This window comes from Procambarus clarkii, chromosome 63 (assembly GCF_040958095.1).
Source record: "Procambarus clarkii isolate CNS0578487 chromosome 63, FALCON_Pclarkii_2.0, whole genome shotgun sequence".
In the NCBI taxonomy this organism is placed as follows: Eukaryota; Metazoa; Arthropoda; class Malacostraca; order Decapoda; family Cambaridae; genus Procambarus; species Procambarus clarkii.
Window position 1 is genome coordinate 14,694,522 of NC_091212.1, and position 21,147 is coordinate 14,715,668.

The 21,147-nt window shown below is 42.1% G+C and overlaps 2 protein-coding genes across 2 annotated transcripts in view; both read right to left on the minus strand.

Moving 5' to 3' along the window:
- The window catches only part of LOC123769495 (facilitated trehalose transporter Tret1-like), a 43,460-nt gene extending 35,516 nt beyond the window's left edge, over nucleotides 1–7,944 (minus strand). The window contains exon 1 of the mRNA XM_069308767.1: nucleotides 7,583–7,944. The gene's annotated coding sequence lies outside the window, so the exon portion shown is untranslated. The remainder of the gene's footprint in view (nucleotides 1–7,582) is intronic.
- Nucleotides 7,945–8,810: 866 nt separating this feature from the next.
- The window catches only part of LOC138354500 (golgin subfamily A member 6-like protein 6), a 12,665-nt gene continuing 328 nt past the window's right edge, over nucleotides 8,811–21,147 (minus strand). Inside the window, exon 2 of the mRNA XM_069308859.1 lies at nucleotides 8,811–9,329. Within this exon, the coding sequence (XP_069164960.1) occupies nucleotides 8,811–9,329 (519 nt within the window). The remainder of the gene's footprint in view (nucleotides 9,330–21,147) is intronic.

Consider the following 21,147-nt stretch of genomic DNA (forward strand, 5'->3'; position numbering starts at 1 on the left):
TAGTTGTTCTTGCGGGGGTTGAGCTCTGCTCTTTCGGCCCGCCTCTCAATTGTCAATCAACTGTACACACACACACACCAGGAAGCAGCTCCGTAACAGCTGTCTAATACCTCGGGTACCTATTTACTGCTAGGTAACAAGGGCATCAGGGTGAAAAAAAAACTCTGCCCGTTGTTTCCGCCAGCGCCGGGAATCGAACCCCGGACCACGTGACTACGTATCCAGCGTGCTGGATAAGTAGTCGTAGAAACTCAATGACTGTACATCTAGGGTGCACTTCCTCTATGGCTGTACATCCTGGTACTTGCTCTCATTTCGAGTACATCCCAACTAGTCTAGAGCAGCTAAAAATTGTACACACACAGATAGCTCCCGCCAAACACACACCGAAACTACGACGTTGGTACAACGTTCGAACAAGTTTTAACACCTCCTAACCAGTTATAACAACCAATATAGCAAGTTGTAACAACGTTCTAATACGTCATAAACACGTTAAGCCAGGATGTAACAAGCGGAAAATAGAGACAGTTTCGGTTTGTGTTTCCAGGGCCTTCACTTTTTCACAGGTCTTTTTTTCACAGGTTCTACACTTGTCTAGACAAGTGTAGACTATTTCGCTCCAAAGTACACACACGCACTACTCTGTGTATCACACGTGTGTCAAGTTCTTAAGTACAAGTCGGAAAGAGCCGGACTAGCCTTAATAACAAGGCTCTAAGCAAGTACACGCAACTCTCTCTCTCTCTCTTTTCTGTCTTCCCTTCCGGATGGGGGAGAGAGAGAGAGAGAGGGGGGGGAAAGAGAGAGAGAGAGAGAGAGAGAGAGAGAGAGAGAGAGAGAGAGAGAGAGAGAGAGAGAGAGAGAGAGAGAGAGAGAGAGAGAGAGAGAGAGAGAGAGAGAGAGAGGGAAAGAGAGAGAGGGAGAGGGGGAAAGAGAGAGAGGGAAAGAGAGAGAGAGAGAGAGAGAGAGGGAAAAAGAGAGGGAGAGGGAGAGAGAGAGAGGGAGAGAGAGAGTGGGAAAGAGAGTGAGAGAGTGGGAAAGAGTGAGAGTGGGAAAGAGAGTGAGAGAGTGGGAAAGAGTGAGAGTGGGAAAGAGAGTGAGAGAGTGGGAAAGAGTGAGAGTGGGAAAGAGAGTGAGAGAACGCGATGAGTAGGAAGGAAAAATTTAATGGTGTATTAGGCTATGTACTTTTCGGCTGGTCTCTGGAGAGACTGGATTAAACTGTCAATAAAGTCATACTTTATTGTATTGTAAATAATGATTCTTCCTCTCTCTATTACATAGCGGAGTGGACTGGGGGTCCATTCGGTGCTGTTTAGGGCATTGCAAGATACAACGTGAAAAATAATGTCTTGGAAAGCGAACGTGAATAAATGGGCAAATGGCAATAAAAATAGGGTGAAAATAGGGCGTTGAAAGTGACGAACAAAATATCGCTAATGGGAAAGTATATAAATGAGCAAACTTTAGCTTTAGACCGAATATAAATGATTTGGGAACAAAGTGTTAGATTCAGTGGAAGAATTTGCCACGGGAAATCTAAAAATAAGTTAAAAATAACAAAATATTATTGAAATTGAAATAATTTATAGAAATTGATCTAAACCGTCTCAAATCGATCACCATGCCTACTAATGTGCTTTTGGAATATCATCCTATATATCCTTTATCGACGTTTTGCAAATAAGTGGCCGATCCAAGACATCAGGACGAGTGAAGCGTCATGCTAGAAACCTTTAGATTAAGTCCTCGTGTTGAACTGTGCACGGCTTGAGCACAACGGTCAGGGTCTAATGGGGCTCTGGTGGCTTGTGCACGTACGGGCGGGGGGGGGGGGGGGGAGGGGGAGGGAGGGAGGGAGGGGGAGAGAGAGAGGGAGAGGGGGGAGAGAGGGGGAGAGAGAGAGAGGGAGAGAGAGAGAGAGCGGGAGGGGGGGGAGAGAGAGAGCGGGAGAGAGAGAGAGCGGGAGAGAGAGAGAGAGGGGGAGAGAGGGAGAGGGAGATATAGAGAGGGAGAGGAGAGAAGGAGAGGAAGACCTTCGAATGATCGAAGAATAATCGAACATGTCTGTGACAATTATCAATGTTTCTCATTGTCGTGTTTTTCAAGAGATCCATAACCTTTAAGCACTTTTTGTATCATCCTCGATCTCGTAACCATTAAATACATAATAAAGCATAAAAAAACACAAAAGGAAGGGGTTGGTAGGAGAAAAGCACACAGAAACTGTATTGGAGGGGACCTAAACATTCCCTCCAATGCGTTATGTGTGGTTTCTCCGAGGCTAAGGGTCCCCCTTCTTCCAGCCAGAAGTGGTACTCCCTTCCCTTTATATATATATGTATATTATATATAATATGAAGATACTCAGGACAGAAGTGAAGACAGAACGAGAGAAAGATGATCTGAGGGGCTGAGGGTGGTAATTTGAACCCACGAAGCGAAATACATCGTGACCTGACCTTTTTTTGTGTTGACAGCAGTGCTATCCCTCTGTGATATGAAGGTTGGTTTACCGGTGACATTTCCAACGTTTTCCACCCTTAAGTTACACGAGCCCTCTCCGCACTGAGCACCGAAACCCAATAGGTACCTAGGCTACTAGGGTAAAGTTTTTTTGCATGCGGTTTGAAATAAGCTGAAGGAACGCATGCATTAGGCGCGTTTAGGTAGTGGTTGTCCCGTCTGTTGGTTAGACGGATAGCCTGCACACTGAGCCAGCCTACTCATGGTGTGGTTAGCAAGGTGTGTGTGTGTAGGCGTGGGAATGGACGGGGGAGTGGACGGGCGGCTGGCTGAGTACGGGTAGACTAGGCTAGGAGACAGACACGAGAGAGCGTGAGTGTGGGTCTTCATCTACACACACAATTCTTTACATGTCCCGTGCAGGCGTGCGTGTTATACATAAAAAAAAAAAAGTTAACATGAAGTGTATAATTAACACCCAAGATGGTTCACAACTTAGCCACTAGGTTCGAGGACGTCCACGACCGAATCATAACATAAAAAAATGCAAAAAATAGCCGTAAACTAGAACAATTGAGAGAGTTAGATAAGTTGAAAATGTAAAGCAGTTGTATACCAAAATATACTAAATATCTATATATATACTACATAGAAATATGGTGTTAAATAAATCAGCACAAGATAGAACTCAATAACAACGTATATTAACTGGAGAAATTTATATAGACGAAAGACCTGGGTAAATACTAACTGAATTCTAACAAATTATGATAGAACTTTTCAAGCAATATGATTGACGTAGGATTGCTGGATTGTTTTAACCAATACACAAAACACACACACACACACCATATAGTTATATATATATATATATATATATATATATATATATATATATATATATATATATATATATATATATATATATATATATATATATATATATATATAATATGAATGAGTCTAGGTAGGAGCTGCCTCGTATTGGACAATAAGGGCTCTCTCTCCAGTGTCTTTTATTTTATGTGGTAATGTTTATCAAATATTTCTTATCTTATTCATCCGTGGAAATGAAAGATTGTGATCTTTAAGACGCCTCGTGAACTGTGAATGCTCTTCTTGTACTCTCATATTTAACAAGAAATTATCTCCCCTTGATAGATTCTGCTTGGCTGAGTGAGTGTGACGGTGTGTGTGTGTGTGTGTGTGTGTGTGTGTGTGTGTGTGTGTGTGTGTGTGTGGTCTGCCTGTACATGTCATCATCTTGGGAGGTTTGTTCTTGTTGCTTTTGTTCCATGTCCTTGCTCGTCCACAATTGCTTGCTGTTTTTGCACGTCGTGTTGTAGTTCTGGCTGTAGTGTTGTAGTTTTTGCTTCCATAAGCCTAACTGACGGAAATTCATAGCAATGCTGTTTTATATTTTAATCCAGTTTTTTTTTGTCAAATATTGTGATTGTTTCAATTGCTTCTTCCATTGACTTTATGAATCTATTTTTGTTCAGTTTATTTTAGTCTTTCTGTTGAACATCGCAACATATTGCATTTTCCTCTCTTCTCCTATTCTTATTTATTTATTTATATATATATATATATATATATATATATATATATATATATATATATATATATATGTATATATATATATATATATATATATATATATATATATATATATATATATATATATATATATATATATATATATAAACAATAATTTTCTTAAGTACTTTCGTATGCATCTTGAGAAGGAAGATCTCTTCATCCTTCTGAAGATGTATTATTAAATACGAAAGTACTTAAGGAAATTCGTGTCTTAATTCTTCCTTCGTGGTCTGACACTGTCACATTGTTCGTTACGTGCTAATTTCTTCGCGATTTACTCACAAATGGGTAGAGTTTCTTTCACCCTGACGCTCTTTCTTACCCTGACGTTTCTTTCACCCTAGCAGTAAATAGGTATCTGAGACTTAGACAGCTGTCACGGGTTGCTTACTGCGTGTGAATGTATGGGGAAAAAAAATTAGTAGTAACAGTTGATTGATTGACAGTTGAGAGGCGGGCCGAAAGAGCAAAGCTCGACCCCCGCGAGCACAACTAGGTGAATACAGCTAGGTGAATATACACACACTGTTTTTGATATATGGACCTATATTGTTATATGAAAATGATCTCCCAGAGGGAATAGACTTGTTCCTCTCATTGTTTGCTGATGATGCAAAAATTATGAGGATTAAGATAAAGGAAGATAGTATGAGGCAATAAGATGACCTAAATAAACTGAATGAATGGTCCAACAAATGGCTACTAAAGTTCAACCCAAGTAAATGCAAGGAAAGGAAACTAGAAGGTGGAAACAGGAGGCCAGACAAAGATACCGAATGGGAGATGAAACCCTCCATGAAACAGATTAGGAGTATCTAGTATACCACGCATGTCAGACCAATCCTGGAGTACGCAGCTCCAGCATGGAGTCCATATCTGGTCAAGCATAAAACTAAATTGAAGAAGGTTTGGAGGTTTGCCAGCAGACTAGTACCCAAACTGAAGGGCATGAACTATGAGGAGAGACAACGAGAATTAAACCTCATGTCGCTGGAAGACAGGAGAGTTAGGAGGGGACATGATCACCACATACAAGATTCTCAAAGGAATTGATAGGATAGACAAAGACAGTTTATTTAATATAAGAGGCACAAGCACTAGGGGGACACATGTGGAAATTGAGTTCCCAAATGAGCCGCATTAGAAAGAACTTTTGTAGTGTCAGAATAGTTAACAAATGGAATACATTAGACAGTGATGTGGTGGAGGCTGACTCCATACACAGTTTCAAGTGTAGATATAATAAGAGCCCAGTAGGCTCAGGAATCTATATATAACATCTATTAACAGTTGAGAGGCGGGACCAAAGAGCCAGAGCTCAACCCCCGCAAGCACAACTAGGTGAGCACCCCCCCCCCCCACACACACACACACACACACACACACAAACGTTGGGCAGACGGGTGTATGGACATTATCAATGGCTTGTGTGAAGATGCAAGCCCCCTGTTTACTTTTGTCCCGCTACCGCTAACACACACACACACACTCTCACTCTCCACCCAGAGCCACAATACCTCTTATTAACAGTACGGGTCTAAAAACCTGTAATGCCATGATTATAACCGCCTCAATTCGCCACACACAATATATAAATAACAGCGTTTATATATCATATTTTCGTTAGCTTAGGCTATACTTTCCTCAGCTAGCCTAGCCTAAGTTAGGATATAGAGTATTGATGATATACAAAGGTGCAAACTTTCCACAGGTCTAATTATTATTTACCACCGTAGAGTTGTATTTATGTGGTACACAAAATATGACTTGTGAATACTTTGTAAAGATGAGACGAGAAGTTTAAAATTCGGGCATACGTGACTATCTGTATTATGTCGGCTGTCATGTGTTAGGCTACGTGTGTCCATTGAGCTGTGTGGTATACATACGGGCTTATGTGTCCGCTATACTGAGCTATACACATGGGCTATGTGTCCGCTATACTGAGCTATACACATGGGCTATGTGTCCGCTATACTGAGCTATACACATGGGCTATGTGTCCGCTATACTGAGCTATACACATGGGCTATGTGTCCGCTATACTGAGCTATACACATGGGCTATGTGGCTACTATTCTATAAGATATACATATATGCTAAGTATAGTGATATACACATTTAAAGAGAGTATTACATATCGGTTACTGTATATGCACTGTATCAAGAGGTTGCTTATACACAGATTTGTATCTGTTGTATAAACATATACATCAACGATTTATACCTACTGTATAAAGAGTCAGTTTTTACATAATAAAATTTATTAAAAAAAAATTGAACTGCATCGTTTGATATACACACATAGACCTACAAGAAAAAAATATATATATATATAAATTTGATTTATTTTAACTCTCAGACCTAAAGAATGTATATTAAAATATTTTTAGTGCTCTTGTACTTAAACATATTCATATATTAAAATTATTTTCCATAGACATGCTACATATATTTTATTTATGAAATTCAATTAACGAATGAAGTCAGGGTAGGCCTAAGCAATTTGTAAACATATAAACTATATTACTAGTTCTGACAACAGGCATAGACCAAAGTAAGGTACAGCGGGCATGGAATTATCTAATTGGTCATTAATAAATTTACAGAAAAGAAGGTAAAAGGCCTTATTGAGCTAAAGAAATAGGCATTATTGAGCTGAAAAAAACATGCCTTATTGAGCTGAAAATTTCACTTTATTGAGCTGAAAAAACACGCTTTATTAAACACGAAAATTTCCCTCTATGAAACGTGTCATCTTAATGAACTGCGCAGCAGTTAAGGGAAGGCAAGCCAGGTTAAGGGGAAGCCAGGTTAAGGGGAGGCCAGGTTAAGGGGAGGCCAGGTTAAGGGGAAGCCAGGTTAAGGGGAAGCCAGGTTAAGGGCAAGCCAGGTTAAGGGCAAGCCAGGTTAAGGGGAAGCCAGGTTAATGGATGTCAGGTTAAGGGAAGCCAGGTTAAGGGAAGTCAGGTTAAGGGGAAGCCAGGTTAATGGATGCCAGGTTAAGGGAAGCCAGGTTAAGGGCAAGCCAGGATAAGGGGAGGCCAGGTTAAGGGGAAGCCAGGTTAAGGGCAAGCCAGGTTAAGGGCAAGCCAGGTTAAGGGCAAGCCAGGTTAAGGGCAAGCCAGGTTAAGGGGAAGCCAGGTTAAGGGGAGGCCAGGTTAAGGGGAGGCCAGGTTAAGGGGAAGCCAGGTTAAGGGGAAGCCAGGTTAAGGGGAAGCCAGGTTAAGGGCAAGCCAGGCTAATGGAAGCCAGGTTAATGGATGCCAAGTTAAGGGGAAGCCAAGCCTGTGTATGTGGTACAGGGCCCGGCTGAGTAACTGACCTACACTCTCACGCTTGAACTTGAGTGCAAGTCAAGCGAGTTTCACAACTGTTTTTGTCTCTTTCTGTGTGTGTGCGTGTCCGAGTTACTCTCTAAACCATGTGTCATTCCACTAGCTCCAATGTGTGTCATTTAACTAACACATTAAATACAAGAAATAAACGTGAAAATATTAAAGGAATTTACCTGTTAAACAGCAATTCCAGTTGAGTGTATTTCCCTCGTGAAGTTGAAATTCGTCCACTTAACTGTTCGTCCACTCATGCCAACAGTGCATATTCACTGTCATTGCAAACTGCAGTTATTCAACGATACAAGTTTTTTTTGTAATTTCTTTGCAAGATTGCACACAAACAAATATATTTGTCCGGAGTTCGTTTGTCACTTCATTTTCAAAGTAGGCAGCGCTTTGACTCTGTGAATCCTGCAAACTACGATAATAACCGAACTCATCTGTGAAATTTATGTTATTTTAACTCAAAGCGATTGGCTGCGCGGGACCGCACTCCTTCCCCTTCCACTGTCCGAGGGCAACTGGCTGCTTCAGCCGCTGTAACTCTCCATTTATACCTTTCGCTGGGCGCGGTGCACTATGGGAGCTGTCCATCTCTTCAAGGAGCTTCTCGCTGACTTCAAAGGATTCCAGCGATTATGAGAATGGGTTTAGAGTGGTACCTGAGGCCAGCAAAATGGCCTTTCGATACGATTACTTGTAAACATTGTTTTTTTCGGGGGAGGGGTTTGAGAGACCGCGGGCATCTGGTGATTTTAGGCGGGGTGTTGACTTGGTCGCATGCTTTGCGTCACGTAAATGTTGTGTGCGTCCTGTCCTGCGTCACATGGGGGTTTAAGACCATATTGGTGTTGACGCTAGTTCTTGGTGCTTCAATAAACGGCTCTACGAGCTCACTTAAGTGCTAGCTTCAACGACGCGTCGTTGACGGGGGTTCCCGCCGCCACGACGCTCCGACGAAAAACTGTTTTAGTGTCAAGTGTCATTAAGAATAATTAGGAAGGACATGTTTTGGTGTTTTTAGAGAGAGTGCTATTTAAGTGCCTCCCACGTGAGAACACGCACATGTAAGTACGTGAGAACGTGCGCACATGTACGTATGTGAGAACGTGCGCACATGTACGTATGTGAGAACACGCACATGTAAGTACATGAGAACGTGCGCACATGTACGTATGTGAGAACACGCACATGTAAGTACATGAGAACGTGCGCACATGTACGTACATACATGCATACGCATTAGTAATTCTCCAAGGCACATCGTGGTTCGTACACAAGAACATATGTTCTCGTAAACGCACATATTTCACGCATGTACACTGACGCACGGATACGCACAGGCACGTACTCGGGTCCCATATATGTGTGTGGTCCTTTACGAATAACGACGTAATTAAGTCAGCCAAACATCGAAACAAAAGCCTGTCCGGTTCCGAATGTTCGTACAGTCTCGGCCTGTGTTCGTACAGTCTCGGCCTGTGTTCGTACAGTCTCGGCCTGTGTTCGTACAGTCTCGGCCTGTGTTCGTACAGTCTCGGCCTGTGTTCGTACAGTCTCAGCCTGTGTTCGTACAGTCTCAGCCTGTGTTCGTACAGTCTCAGCCTGTGTTCGTACAGTCTCAGCCTGTGTTCGTACAGTCTCAGCCTGTGTTCGTACAGACTCAGCCTGTGTTCGTACAGTCTCAGCCTGTGTTCGTACAGACTCAGCCTGTGTTCGTACAGTCTCAGCCTGTGTTCGTACAGTCTCAGCCTGTGTTCGTACAGTCTCAGCCTGTGTTCGTACAGTCTCAGCCTGTGTTCGTACAGTCTCAGCCTGTGTTCGTACAGTCTCAGCCTGTGTTCGTACAGTCTCAGCCTGTGTTCGTACAGACTCAGCCTGTGTTCGTACAGTCTCAGCCTGTGTTCGTACAGACTCAGCCTGTGTTCGAAATACTCCCAGAATCAACGTTACCAGAAATCTTTGCCTATTTAGCCCTAGGTAAGCGTAAACATGAACAAATCCACAAGGGCCGTGACGAGGATTCGAGCCTGCGTCCGGGAGCATCCCAGACACTGCCTTAATCGACTGAGCTACGACAGGGTAAAAAGGGTTGAAACCGAAGTTCTACTGAACTTACTGGATCCCGTAGCCTCTCCGAGACACAAATCAGGATTTTACACAATAAATTTTACACATTTTACCTTTTAACCCTGTCGTAGCTCAGTCGATTAAGGCAGTGTCTGGGATGCTCCCGGACGCAGGTTCGAATCCTCGTCACGGCCCTTGTGGATTTGTTCATTTGATGCATCACGTTAGTGTGATCTCTGTGTGTGAAAATTGGTCACGACTATGTGGTTGAGATATACGCCACATGTGAAATGAATATACACATGTATACGATATACACATGTGAAATAAAAGGTGTGTGGCTTCTTTACTCACCTATGTACCTTTACGCACTTTCGTTCATGCGTAAAGGTATATTATAGGTGCGTAAAGAAGCATTTACGCACCAACTTACGAACCTGTACATCTTTTCTCAATCATTTCGCGGCTTTATTGACATCTATTAAACGACGTATAAAGATGGAGACTTGTCAGTCAAGTGAGACTTGTCAGTCAAGAGAGACTTGTCAGTCAAGTGAGACTTGTCAGTCAAGTGAGACTTGTCAGTCAAGTGAGACTTGTCAGTCAAGTGAGACTTGTCAGTCAAGTGAGACTTGTCAGTCAAGTGAGACTTGTCAGTCAAGTGAGACTTGTCAGTCAAGTGAGACTTGTCAGTCAAGTGATGCTACTGTTACAAGGAGCCGCCTGGTGCTTCACGGCTCAACAACTGTTTAATATTTGTCAACAATGCCGCCAACGATTGAGAAAAGATGCACTGGTTTCGTAAGTCCGTGCGTAAGTTTGGTGAATCCTGGACACGTTATTATGTCGTGAGGAAAGAGGGAGAATCAGGAGAAAGCACCAATCTATTACGACTATATAACACTTGGAAGGGGTCAGGATAGCGATTTGGGATGGGACGGGGGAAAGGAATGGTACAGACCATATGAGGTAAGGGGAGGAGAGACATGATCACTACATACAAAATTCTCATAGAAATTCATAATGTAGATAAAAACGAACTATTTCACGCGGGTGATACGCGAACAAGGGAACACAGGTGGAAACTGAGTACCCAAATGAGCCACAGGGACGTTAGAAAGAACCTTTTTTCAGTGTCAGAGTAGTTAACAAGTGGAATGCATTAAGCAAGTGATGTGGTGGAGGCTGACTCCATACACAGTATCAAGTGTAGATATGATAGAGGCCAGTAGGCTCAGGAACCTGTACACCTGTTGATTGACAGTTGAGAGGCGGGACCAAAGAGCCAGAGCTCAATCCCCGCAAACACAACTAGGCAAAACACACACACACACACACACACACACACACACAGGGGGGGGCCTCGTAGCCTGGTGGATAGCGCGCAGGACTCGTAATTCTGTGGCGCGGGTTCGATTCCCGAACGAGGCAGAAACAAATGGGCAAAGTTTCTTTCACCCTAAGTGCCCCTGTTACCTAGCAGTAAATAGGTGCCTGGAAGTTAGTCAGCTGTCACGGGCTGCTTCCTGGGTGTGTGTGTGTGTGGTGTGGAAAAAAAAAAAGTAGTTAGTAAACAGTTGATTGACAGTTGAGAGGCGGGCCGAAAGAGCAAAGCTCAACCCCCGCAAAAACACAACTAGTAAACACACACACACACTAGGTGCAGAACACTCTCAAATGAACAAACATCATCCGTGTTGTTGAACATTATGGACGCGTTTGTGTGTACAGACACAATGATATTGACCATGTCGCAGACAAACATCTGTTTACAGAAGCTAATATTCTTCAAAACATTATTCACAGCCACAACATTATTCATCCATTTTTATTCACTCAATAAACTTTATTATATGACGACTCGTATTTTAATATTAATAAGAATACTAATATTAATGCTACAAAAAAATCCTTATAACGCTTCAATGCGAGAGTCATTTGGACCAACGCGGGATTCGAACCAGCGTCCTAATAGACAGCAGGTGCCTGCCACACCCCCCTAGCATGTCCTGACCCAGCGGTGTGACGCAGTGGCGAGGTGGTTAAATACTTGGTCGTTCGTTCGATCCCCACACACTGCTCTAATAATAATAATAATAATAATAATAATAATAGTAATAAAAATACAACAAAATAAATTCATACAATACAGTAGTTAAGGTGTGAAGGAACTTCCTTCAGTGTAATATATATATATATATATATATATATATATATATATATATATATATATATATATATATATATATATATATAAGAAAAAAATTAGAGAAAACATATTAATTCAGGAAAACTTGGCTTATTAGGCAAATCGGGCCTTGCATAGTAGGCCGAGAAGTGCATTCTGGCTACTAGGTACGACACACATATATATATATATATATATATATATATATATATATATATATATATATATATATATATATATATATATATATATGTCGTACCTAGTAGCCAAAACGCACTTCTCTGCCTACTATGCAAGGCCTGATTTGCCTAATAAGCCAAGTTTTACTGAAAGAATATATTTTCTCTATTTTTTTTTATGAAATGATAAAGCTACCCATTTCGTTATGTATGAGGTCAATTTTATTTTAATGGAGTTAAAAATAACGTAGATATATGACCGAACCTAACCAACCCTACCTAACCTAACCAAACCTAACCTAACCTAACCTAACCTAACCAACCCTACCTAACCTAACCAAACCTATCTTTATAGGTTAGGTTAGGTTAGGTAGCCGAAAAAGTTAGGTTAGGTTAGGTAGCCGAAAAAGTAAGGTTAGGTTAGGTAGCCGAAAAAGTTAGGTTAGGTTAGGTTAGGTAGGTTAGGTAGTCGAAAAAACATTAATTCATGAAAACTTGGCTTATTAGGCAAATCGGGTCTTGCATAGTAGGCTTAGAAATACGTTCTGGCTACTAGGTACGACATATATATATATATATATATATATATATATATATATATATATATATATATATATATATATATATGTATATATATATATATATATATATATATATATATATATATATATATATATATATATAATATATATATATATATATATATAATATACTTGGGTCCTCTTGGATATATTTCTTTGTTTTTTTCGAAATTGGTGTAAATTGGAACGTTTCGAAATTGGTATTAATGTACTTTGTGGTGTCTGATTTATGTTGGCTGAGGATTAAGGTTGGCTCTCCTGTATGTCTGTCTGTCTGACATTGAATGGGTACGTACCAAGCACGTAGGTACGTAATGCGTATTTATGCGTTCTGGGAGAACGATTGGATTCATACCTCCAATCTGTTAGTTTTAGGCCTGGTATCCCTCGCATGGTCGTTTGATACCAGGTTGAACTGCTCATTTGTTGGGCTTTACGAGGGGGAGTACCTTGTAGCAAGGATGATAAAGGAAGGAAGTTACTGAAGGAAGTTCTTTCACCCCCCGTGCGTTACTGAAGGAAGTTCTTTCATTCCCCGTGCGTTACTGAAGGAAGTTCTTTCACCCCCGTGCGTTACTGAAGGAAGTTCTTTCATTCCCCGTGCGTTACTGAAGGAAGTTCTTTCACCCCCCGTGCGTTACTGAAGGAAGTTCTTTCATTCCCCGTGCGTTACTGAAGGAAGTTCTTTCATTCCCCGTACGTTACTGAAGGAAGTTCTTTCATTCCCCGTACGTTACTGAAGGAAGTTCCTTCAGACTCACAAGATTACTTCGGTCTCAAGGAGTTTACTGTAGAGTAGGTAGTCTTGAGAAGTGGTCTACCGCAAGACCTTAAGGGCGAGGTCTCGTATCAGGATAGTGGTTAAGGGACCCTTGTAAGTGGTCTGAGAATGGAGAGGGGAGGCTAGTTGGTTAAACAGGCCGTCGCTTAAATGGTCTGTTGAAGGCTTGGTGATCAAATGAGCGACTATATGCATAAATTAATTTCGAAAATTAGCATAGTAATTCATATATGAATAAAAGATCCCCAGTTATTATTAGCATTATTAATATTATAATTAGTATATCAATATATGAAAATAATATTTTATTATTTTTATTATTATTGTCTACCACAGACGTTGCCAGACATTTATAATGCTAACCAGCATATATACAATTTCTTCTGTCCTCTATAGACAGGGTTAGAGATCTATTATATATGATGAGTGATTTATTGAACAATCACTCACGGAGAGTGATTGAATTGCTTTTAAAATGCTAATGTAACCTATATACATAGATACACTGATTTATGTTTGTCCTACATATAAACAGTGTTCAAGGTATCTGAAGTCATTTAGGTCACCAATACAAGTCTAACTGCCAATTCAATTCAAATTCTTTATTATGCACCCCATACCCATCCCGTGGGCGGTGGTGTAAAGGGTTACAGAGGTCACATAATGGGAGCAGGAACTGAACCCTATCTTGAGGTTATCTTGAGATGATTTCGGGGCTTTTAGTGTCCCCGCGGCCCGGTCCTCGACCAGGCCTCCACCCCCAGGAAGCAGCCCGTGACAGCTGACTAACACCCAGGTACCTATTTTACTGCTAGGTAACAGGGGCATAGGGTGAAAGAAACTGTGTCCATTGTTTCTCGCCGGCGCCTGGGATCGAACCCAGGACCACAGGATCACAAGTCCAGCGTGCTGTCCGCTCGGCCGACCGGCTCCCCATAGTTCGTTTAGCTAAGCAAGTGACAATCTTTTTTAAGCTGGATACACAACTGTAAATGTTATATATACATGTGTGTAAATCATGAAAATTAACACGTGATGAAAAATGTGACAGTGTCAGACCACGGAGGAAGAATTGAAACAGGACTTTCCTTAAGTACTTTCGTGTTTAATAATACATCTTCAGAATATATACATGATCAAGTACTAGGTTCGTAAGTACTTGCGTAACTGCTACGTGAATCTGGCCCCAGGTTCGTAAGTGCTTGCGTAACTGCTTCGTGAATCTGGCCCCAGGTTCGTAAGTGCTTGCGTAACTGCTTCGTGAATCTGGCCCCAGGTTCGTAAGTGCTTGCGTAACTGCTTCGTGAATCTGGCCCCAGGTTCGTAAGTGCTTGCGTAACTGCTTCGTGAATCTGGCCCCAGAGGTGTGTGTCGAGGGTAAGGGAGTCGAGTGTGGTTCCTGTCCTTGTGCACGACGAGGAGGTTACGTCGGAGCCACGAGGAAGTCTTATTGTCTATGAGTACTTTTCACTATGTGAGCATATCTCCTCATCTTCGTCCATTATGGTTTACACTAATAATGTCATTAATTATCTGTACCGACGGTTGTCAGATAAGTTAAGAGATTAGCTAAGATTGGGCTGTGAGGCACACTATTAATCCTTACAGAGAGCTCTAAGCATTTCATTTAAATTACCTAAATGAGAGCAATTTGAACGTCCAACATTTGGAATGCATATGATGATGATATCTCCAATAAAGTAGAGGAGATGGAGAGGGTATGAGAAACATAAATGGAGTTGTATCAAATTTTAGCCAAATATCCCCAGTTTGCTAACTGTAGGTAGTAACTGAGTGATTGTAACCTATCCACCGCTGCCCACTGGATGGGGGGCGGTGTGCATGACAAACATATATCAATTGTGACACTAGCTCTCCACATATGTCAGTAGCTTAATTTAGAAACTGTACTTGTGGTCGATCTCGAACCCATTGTTGATGTGACGACTTACACTGAATTTTGTAACTAGCTCTTCAAGATTGTAACTTGCTTAGCTAAATGAATTGTGGGGTTCAGTTCAGTCCCATTCACTTGGGCTGGACGGTAGAGCGACGGTCTCGCTTCATGCAGGTCGGCGTTCAATCCCCGACCGTCCAAGTGGTTGGGCACCATTCCTTTCCCTCGTCCCATCCCAAATCCTCATCCTGACGCCTTCCAAGTGGTATATAGTCGTACTGGCTTGTCGCTTTCCCTTGATAATTCTGTCTTTCAGTCCCTGAGCCCATTATGTGCCTCTGTAACCCTTTCCACTACCGCCCACAAGATGGGTATAGGGTGCATAATACATGAACTGAACTAACTCACTGATAGAGACAATGACTACAGTGATGATTACAGATGAAGTGCTCCACTGACGCCTCCAGATATTAGGTGTAAACAGAGCCAAGGATAAGAGGGTCTCAGCGCACAATAGACGGCAGAGAACAGGTAAACACGAATGATTGACACCATAAGGAGATGCTTTGAGAAATATGAAACTCCTGTAGTGAATCTGATGGTCTGACAATCAAGGTTAATGGAAGACAATCGACTTGAGAATGGTCCAGGACGGACCGAAACGTCGTCGCCGTCGTCTCTTCACTTTCTAGTGTGTGGGTCTGGTCAACTTAATGGAAGACAGTCAACATTTTTACATAGAACATGTCAAAAATACCATTAATTAAACGCAAGAATGAACATATCAATGATCATGCACGATGCAAATTGACACAACTGAACAGAACAAAGGGAGATTGTAACTTGCACCAGGAGGACTTCTACAGTGTATGCAACTTGGGCGTGTGTGAGGCTGACAAATACATGGGGATGAGATTGGGATCGAAGATAAGGAGGCAGCGAGACAGTGCAAGATGAAGGGGGGACACAACCGCTTGAGTGAAAAAAAAAAGTAGATCTGGTAGCAGAGTTAACATCAGTTGGAGCAGACAAACCAGATAACATCAGCGGCATACTCAAGGCTGGCGAACGCCAGGACCCTTCACATGGAAGCATTCAGAAGTCGATATATATATATATATATATATATATATATATATATATATATATATATATATATATATATATATATATATATATATATATATATGTCGTACCTAATAGCCAGAACGCACTTCTCAGCCTACTATGCAAGGCCCTATTTGCCTAATAAGCCAAGTTTTCCTGAATTAATATATTTTCTCTAATTTTTTTCTTATGAAATGATAAAGCTACCCATTTCATTATGTATAAGTTCAATTTTTTTTTATTGGAGTTAAAATTAACGTAGATATATGACCAAACCTAACCAACCCTACCTAACCTAATCTAACCTATCTCTATAGGTTAGGTTAGGTTAGGTAGCCAAATAAGTTAGGTTAGGTTAGGTTAGGTAGGTTAGGTAGTCGAAAAAACATTAATTCATGAAAACTTGGCTTATTATGCAAATCAGGCCTTGCATAGTAGGCTGAGAAGTGCGTTCTGGCTGCTAGGTACGACATATATATATATATATATATATATATATATATATATATATATATATATATATATATATATATATATAATATAATTATAATATAATACTGGGAGCAGGTTTTCTCTAATACACATGCCATTAAACACAACATGTGACTATAATTTTCTTTAATCTGTGTTATCTGTCACACACACCTGATCCGCACATGGTGAGTTAGATTTCAACTGGAATTGAACTATCAGGGGGAAAGTGCCAAGCCATTACGACTATATAGCACTTGGAAGGGGGTCAGGATAAGGATTTGGGATGGGACGGGGGGGGGGGCAAGGAATGGTGTCCAACCACTTGGCGGACGGGCGGGGATTGAACGCTGACCTGCATGAAGCGAGACCGTCACTCTACTCTGAAGTTGATGGTAATGCACTTGGCCCTTTCATCCCTACACCCCCGGAAGCATCAACCTATCACTTGAAACACAGACAAGTTAATACGAAGGCTGCTTCCACCCACTCCCAATATCACATGTAAACAAAGAACTTGAAACACAGACAAGTTAATACGAAGGCTGCTTCCACCCACTCCCAATATCACATGTAAACAAAGAACTTGAAACACAGACAAGTATATACGAAGGCTGCTTCCACCCACTCCCAATATCACATGTAAACAAAGAACATGTGACTGCTTGACGTCACATGTGATACACACACCTGCTGACTTGCCATGGCCAAGAGCGTTGCAAAAACTGAAGGTTGTCTCTTACCCAGCCAAGCACACCAGTGTTTGGATAAGTGAGATACAATTCAGTGGGATTTATCTTTGGGGAAGAGGAGGAGGAGATAAGGGGATTTAGGGAGTAAGAGAGGTAGGGATTTATGTGGCGTCTCTTAAGTGCCTGCTGGAGGGGTGCCTGGATATAAGGGGCGTAACAAAAAGGAAAAAATCTCAAAAGATATACCCACGAAACCCAGGTAAGAACAGAGGAAGATTAAGGAGAGGTTTGGAGATGGCTTTATTAGTGAGATGAGACAGGATGCTGGAGATGCAAGGCTGGGGAAAGGTGTGGAGAATGGAAGTAAAGAGACTGCTGTGTGGATGGTTGTGGATCGAGGCTGGAGTAGAAGGGTAGATTCTGAATATGTGTATATCAAGGAGGATAGAGAATGGAAGATAGGTTGGAGGGCGAGTGTTGAGGGGGGGGGTGGTATTATTTGTTGTTGAAGGGTGAGTGAAGATATACCTGGCCTCACCCCCCTATCCCCCTATCCCCCCAGCCCCATACCCCCCCCCCTCTAATCATGCGTATCATCTTCCGTGTGAATGATCGCCCTTATCCTCGACCCCCCCCCCTTCCCTCCAATCCATACATCCCCCCCCCAATCCGTGACAATCACCCCGCCCACAATCACCCCGTCCACATGGCTCATATTTTTCAGGTAAAGTCTGGGGTGACCCTGTCTACCCTCTTATATCTATCACGTTAATCATCGAGCAGCATGATAGACGCCAACTGAATGAACTGTTTCAAGCGTAGGCTAGACACGCACCGTATGAGCTAGACATGGATGAGTCTGCGTGGATACATAGCAGCGGCCTCGTATGAACCAATTGGGCCTTCTGCTATTTCCTTGATTCATAGGTTTAAATGTTTGAGTATTTTCAAGTTAAATATCATTGATGACGATTGGGTGTTTACACCATGTGATGCCCTCAATGCCCCCCCACAGACCATCAACACCCACACCCACACCCACACCCACACACCCACCGCCCACACCCTACACTTCATTTCCCACTGTCACCTCTGGTTAACTGGCCTCTACCGCGTACCTAATTAGCTCCACACTAACACTGCATATAACGACCCCCATATATGGAGGGCGGGAGGGAGGAGCTTAGAGAGAGGGAGAGAGAGAGAGAGAGAGAAAGGTGATAGAGATTGAGAGAGAAAGGAGAGGGGGGGGGGAGGGTGGTACATGACCTTAGCGTGACCTCCTAATTCCTCTTCACCTTCAGTGTAAGCTAGTCCCTCCCTCCTCCACTCTTTCTCCTATTCTCTCCCTTTTCTCTCTTTCAAGCACAATCTTCCCTACCATTTCCTCTCTCCTATCTCTCTACCCCTCACATTCTTTCCCTTCCTCGCTCTCCTCCCGTTATTACTGTTCTTCACTATTCAACTCTCCCCTTTCTTTTCTTTTTTTTATCCTATCCCTCACACTCTTCCTACATCCCCTATTCCTCTTCCATCACCCTTTTCTCTTGAATGTTAACATAGTTACGTGTGTTTCTAGTGTAAGCCCCAGCTCCTGTCCCCCAGCCTAGCAGTCGTCGATTCCCTAGGAGAGTAGGACATGTAGGACTAGGAGAACCCCCCCCCCCCATAACCTGAGAGAAAACCCCCTAACCTAACCTAACGTAACGTAACCTAACCTAACGTAACCTAACCTAACCTAACCTAAGGTAACCTAACCTAACCTAACCTAAGCTATCTTGAGGTTATCTTGAGATGATTTCGGGGCTTTTTTTTTTTTAAGTGTCCCCGCGGCCCGGTCCTCGACCAGGCCTCCACCCCCAGGAAGCAGCCCGTGACAGCTGACTAACACCCAGGTACCTATTTTATTGCTAGGTAACAGGGGCATAGGGTGAAAGAAACTCTGGCCATTGTTTCTCGCCGGCGCCTGGGATTGAACCCAGGACCACAGGATCACAAGTCCAGCGTGCTGCCCGCTCGGCCGACCGGTTCCCCTTGTACCTTGTAAGTTAACCTAACCTAAGCTCAGTATTTAATTATATTAAATTAAATTATATTTTTTCCTAACATGAAATTGTTCAGAATTACTCACATATTAAATTACCTAAATTACACACAGAGATCACACTAACGTGATGCATCAAATGAACAAATCCACAAGGGCCGTGACGAGGATTCGAACCTGCGTCCGGGAGCATCCCAGACACTGCCTTAATCACTGTCTGGGATGATCTTAATCCTTAATCTGGGATGCTCCCGGACGCAGGTTCGAATCCTCGTCACGGCCCTTGTGGATTTGTTTACCTAAATTACATTTTCCTCCTAATTATAATGGTATTTAAGTTCGAAAATAGAAAAAATGGATCTTTTATCATGTTTTAATATAACCAAGACAGGAGGGATGGGGGTGGGGGGGTGTCTGGTCCCAGCCCCCCTATTGTACTGGCTCCAGACTTGGAGTATACCTAGAGCATTATATTCCAGGTATACTCTACAAGGTATACACCGGGTATATACGACAACTGGAATTAAAACAAGTGTGTGGACAAAATCAAAGACACTGAAAAAATTCTTTCTAATTTTTTAATGTCAGAGTAGTTAATAAATGGAATACATTAGACAGTGATGTGGTAGAGGCTGACTCCATACACAGTTTCAAGTGTAGATATGATAGAGCCCAGTAGGCTCAGGAACCTGTACACCAGTTGATTGACGGTTGAGAGGCGGGACCAAAGAGCCAGAGCTCAACCCCCCCGCAAGCACAACTAGGTGAATACACACTATAGAGCATTACAGCTTAGACTGTGGACAAAAATTGAGTCTTATATAGAAATGGAAAACCATATTAATACAAATTATAAAATATTTAAAATACTTGTACTGTATCCACGTGAAAAAAGGAAAAAATAAGTCCAAAGAAACAGAAAAAAACGGCTTTAAAGGAAAAAACAGTTTAGTGTCAAGACTAATAATAATAATAATTAAACAGCAGGATTATAATCCTGTTAAATGTCTATAGATAAAACAGTATTGTATTAGCAAAAAGACTTGCCATCAAAGTATGATGATTAATTGTAAATACATCTCTATCTGTATTTAGATACAGCTGATCTAGATTTACATGATATCTAGATCTAGATATCATGTAAATGCATGATATCTCTAACGAGCTGACATAGCAATTATAAGTTAAGGATGTATGTAAATGTTAATGTAATACTCTCCGTTGAGCTCTATCTTGAGGTTATCTTGAGATGATTTCGGGGCTTTAGTGTCCCCGCGGCCCGGTCCTCGGCCAGACCTCCACCCCCCCCGAAGCAGCCCGTGACAGCTGACTAACACCCAGGTACCTATTTTACTGCTAGGTAACAGGGGCATAGGGTGAAAGAAACTCTGCCCATTGTTTCTCGCCGGCGCCTGGGATCGAACCCAGGACCACAGGATCACAAGTCCAGCGTGCTGTCCGCTCGGCCGACCGGCTCCCTGTTCTAAGGAACATGTTTTGTTCTGTATTTGTTGCTTTGTTATCGAACTCTGGCAAGTTCATAGGTATGATTTACCTTTCCAGAAGCAATACGGTAATATTTGTTTGGTTATATATGGTGTCTAGGTGTCTAGGTGTCTAGGTGTCTAGGTGTCTAGGTGTTTAACTAGTCTAATCCTTGTTATCCCTCCGAGTACTTTAAAGAGGATGGTTACCTGTAGTTTAGTGCCTTGTCCTTATCTCCTATAT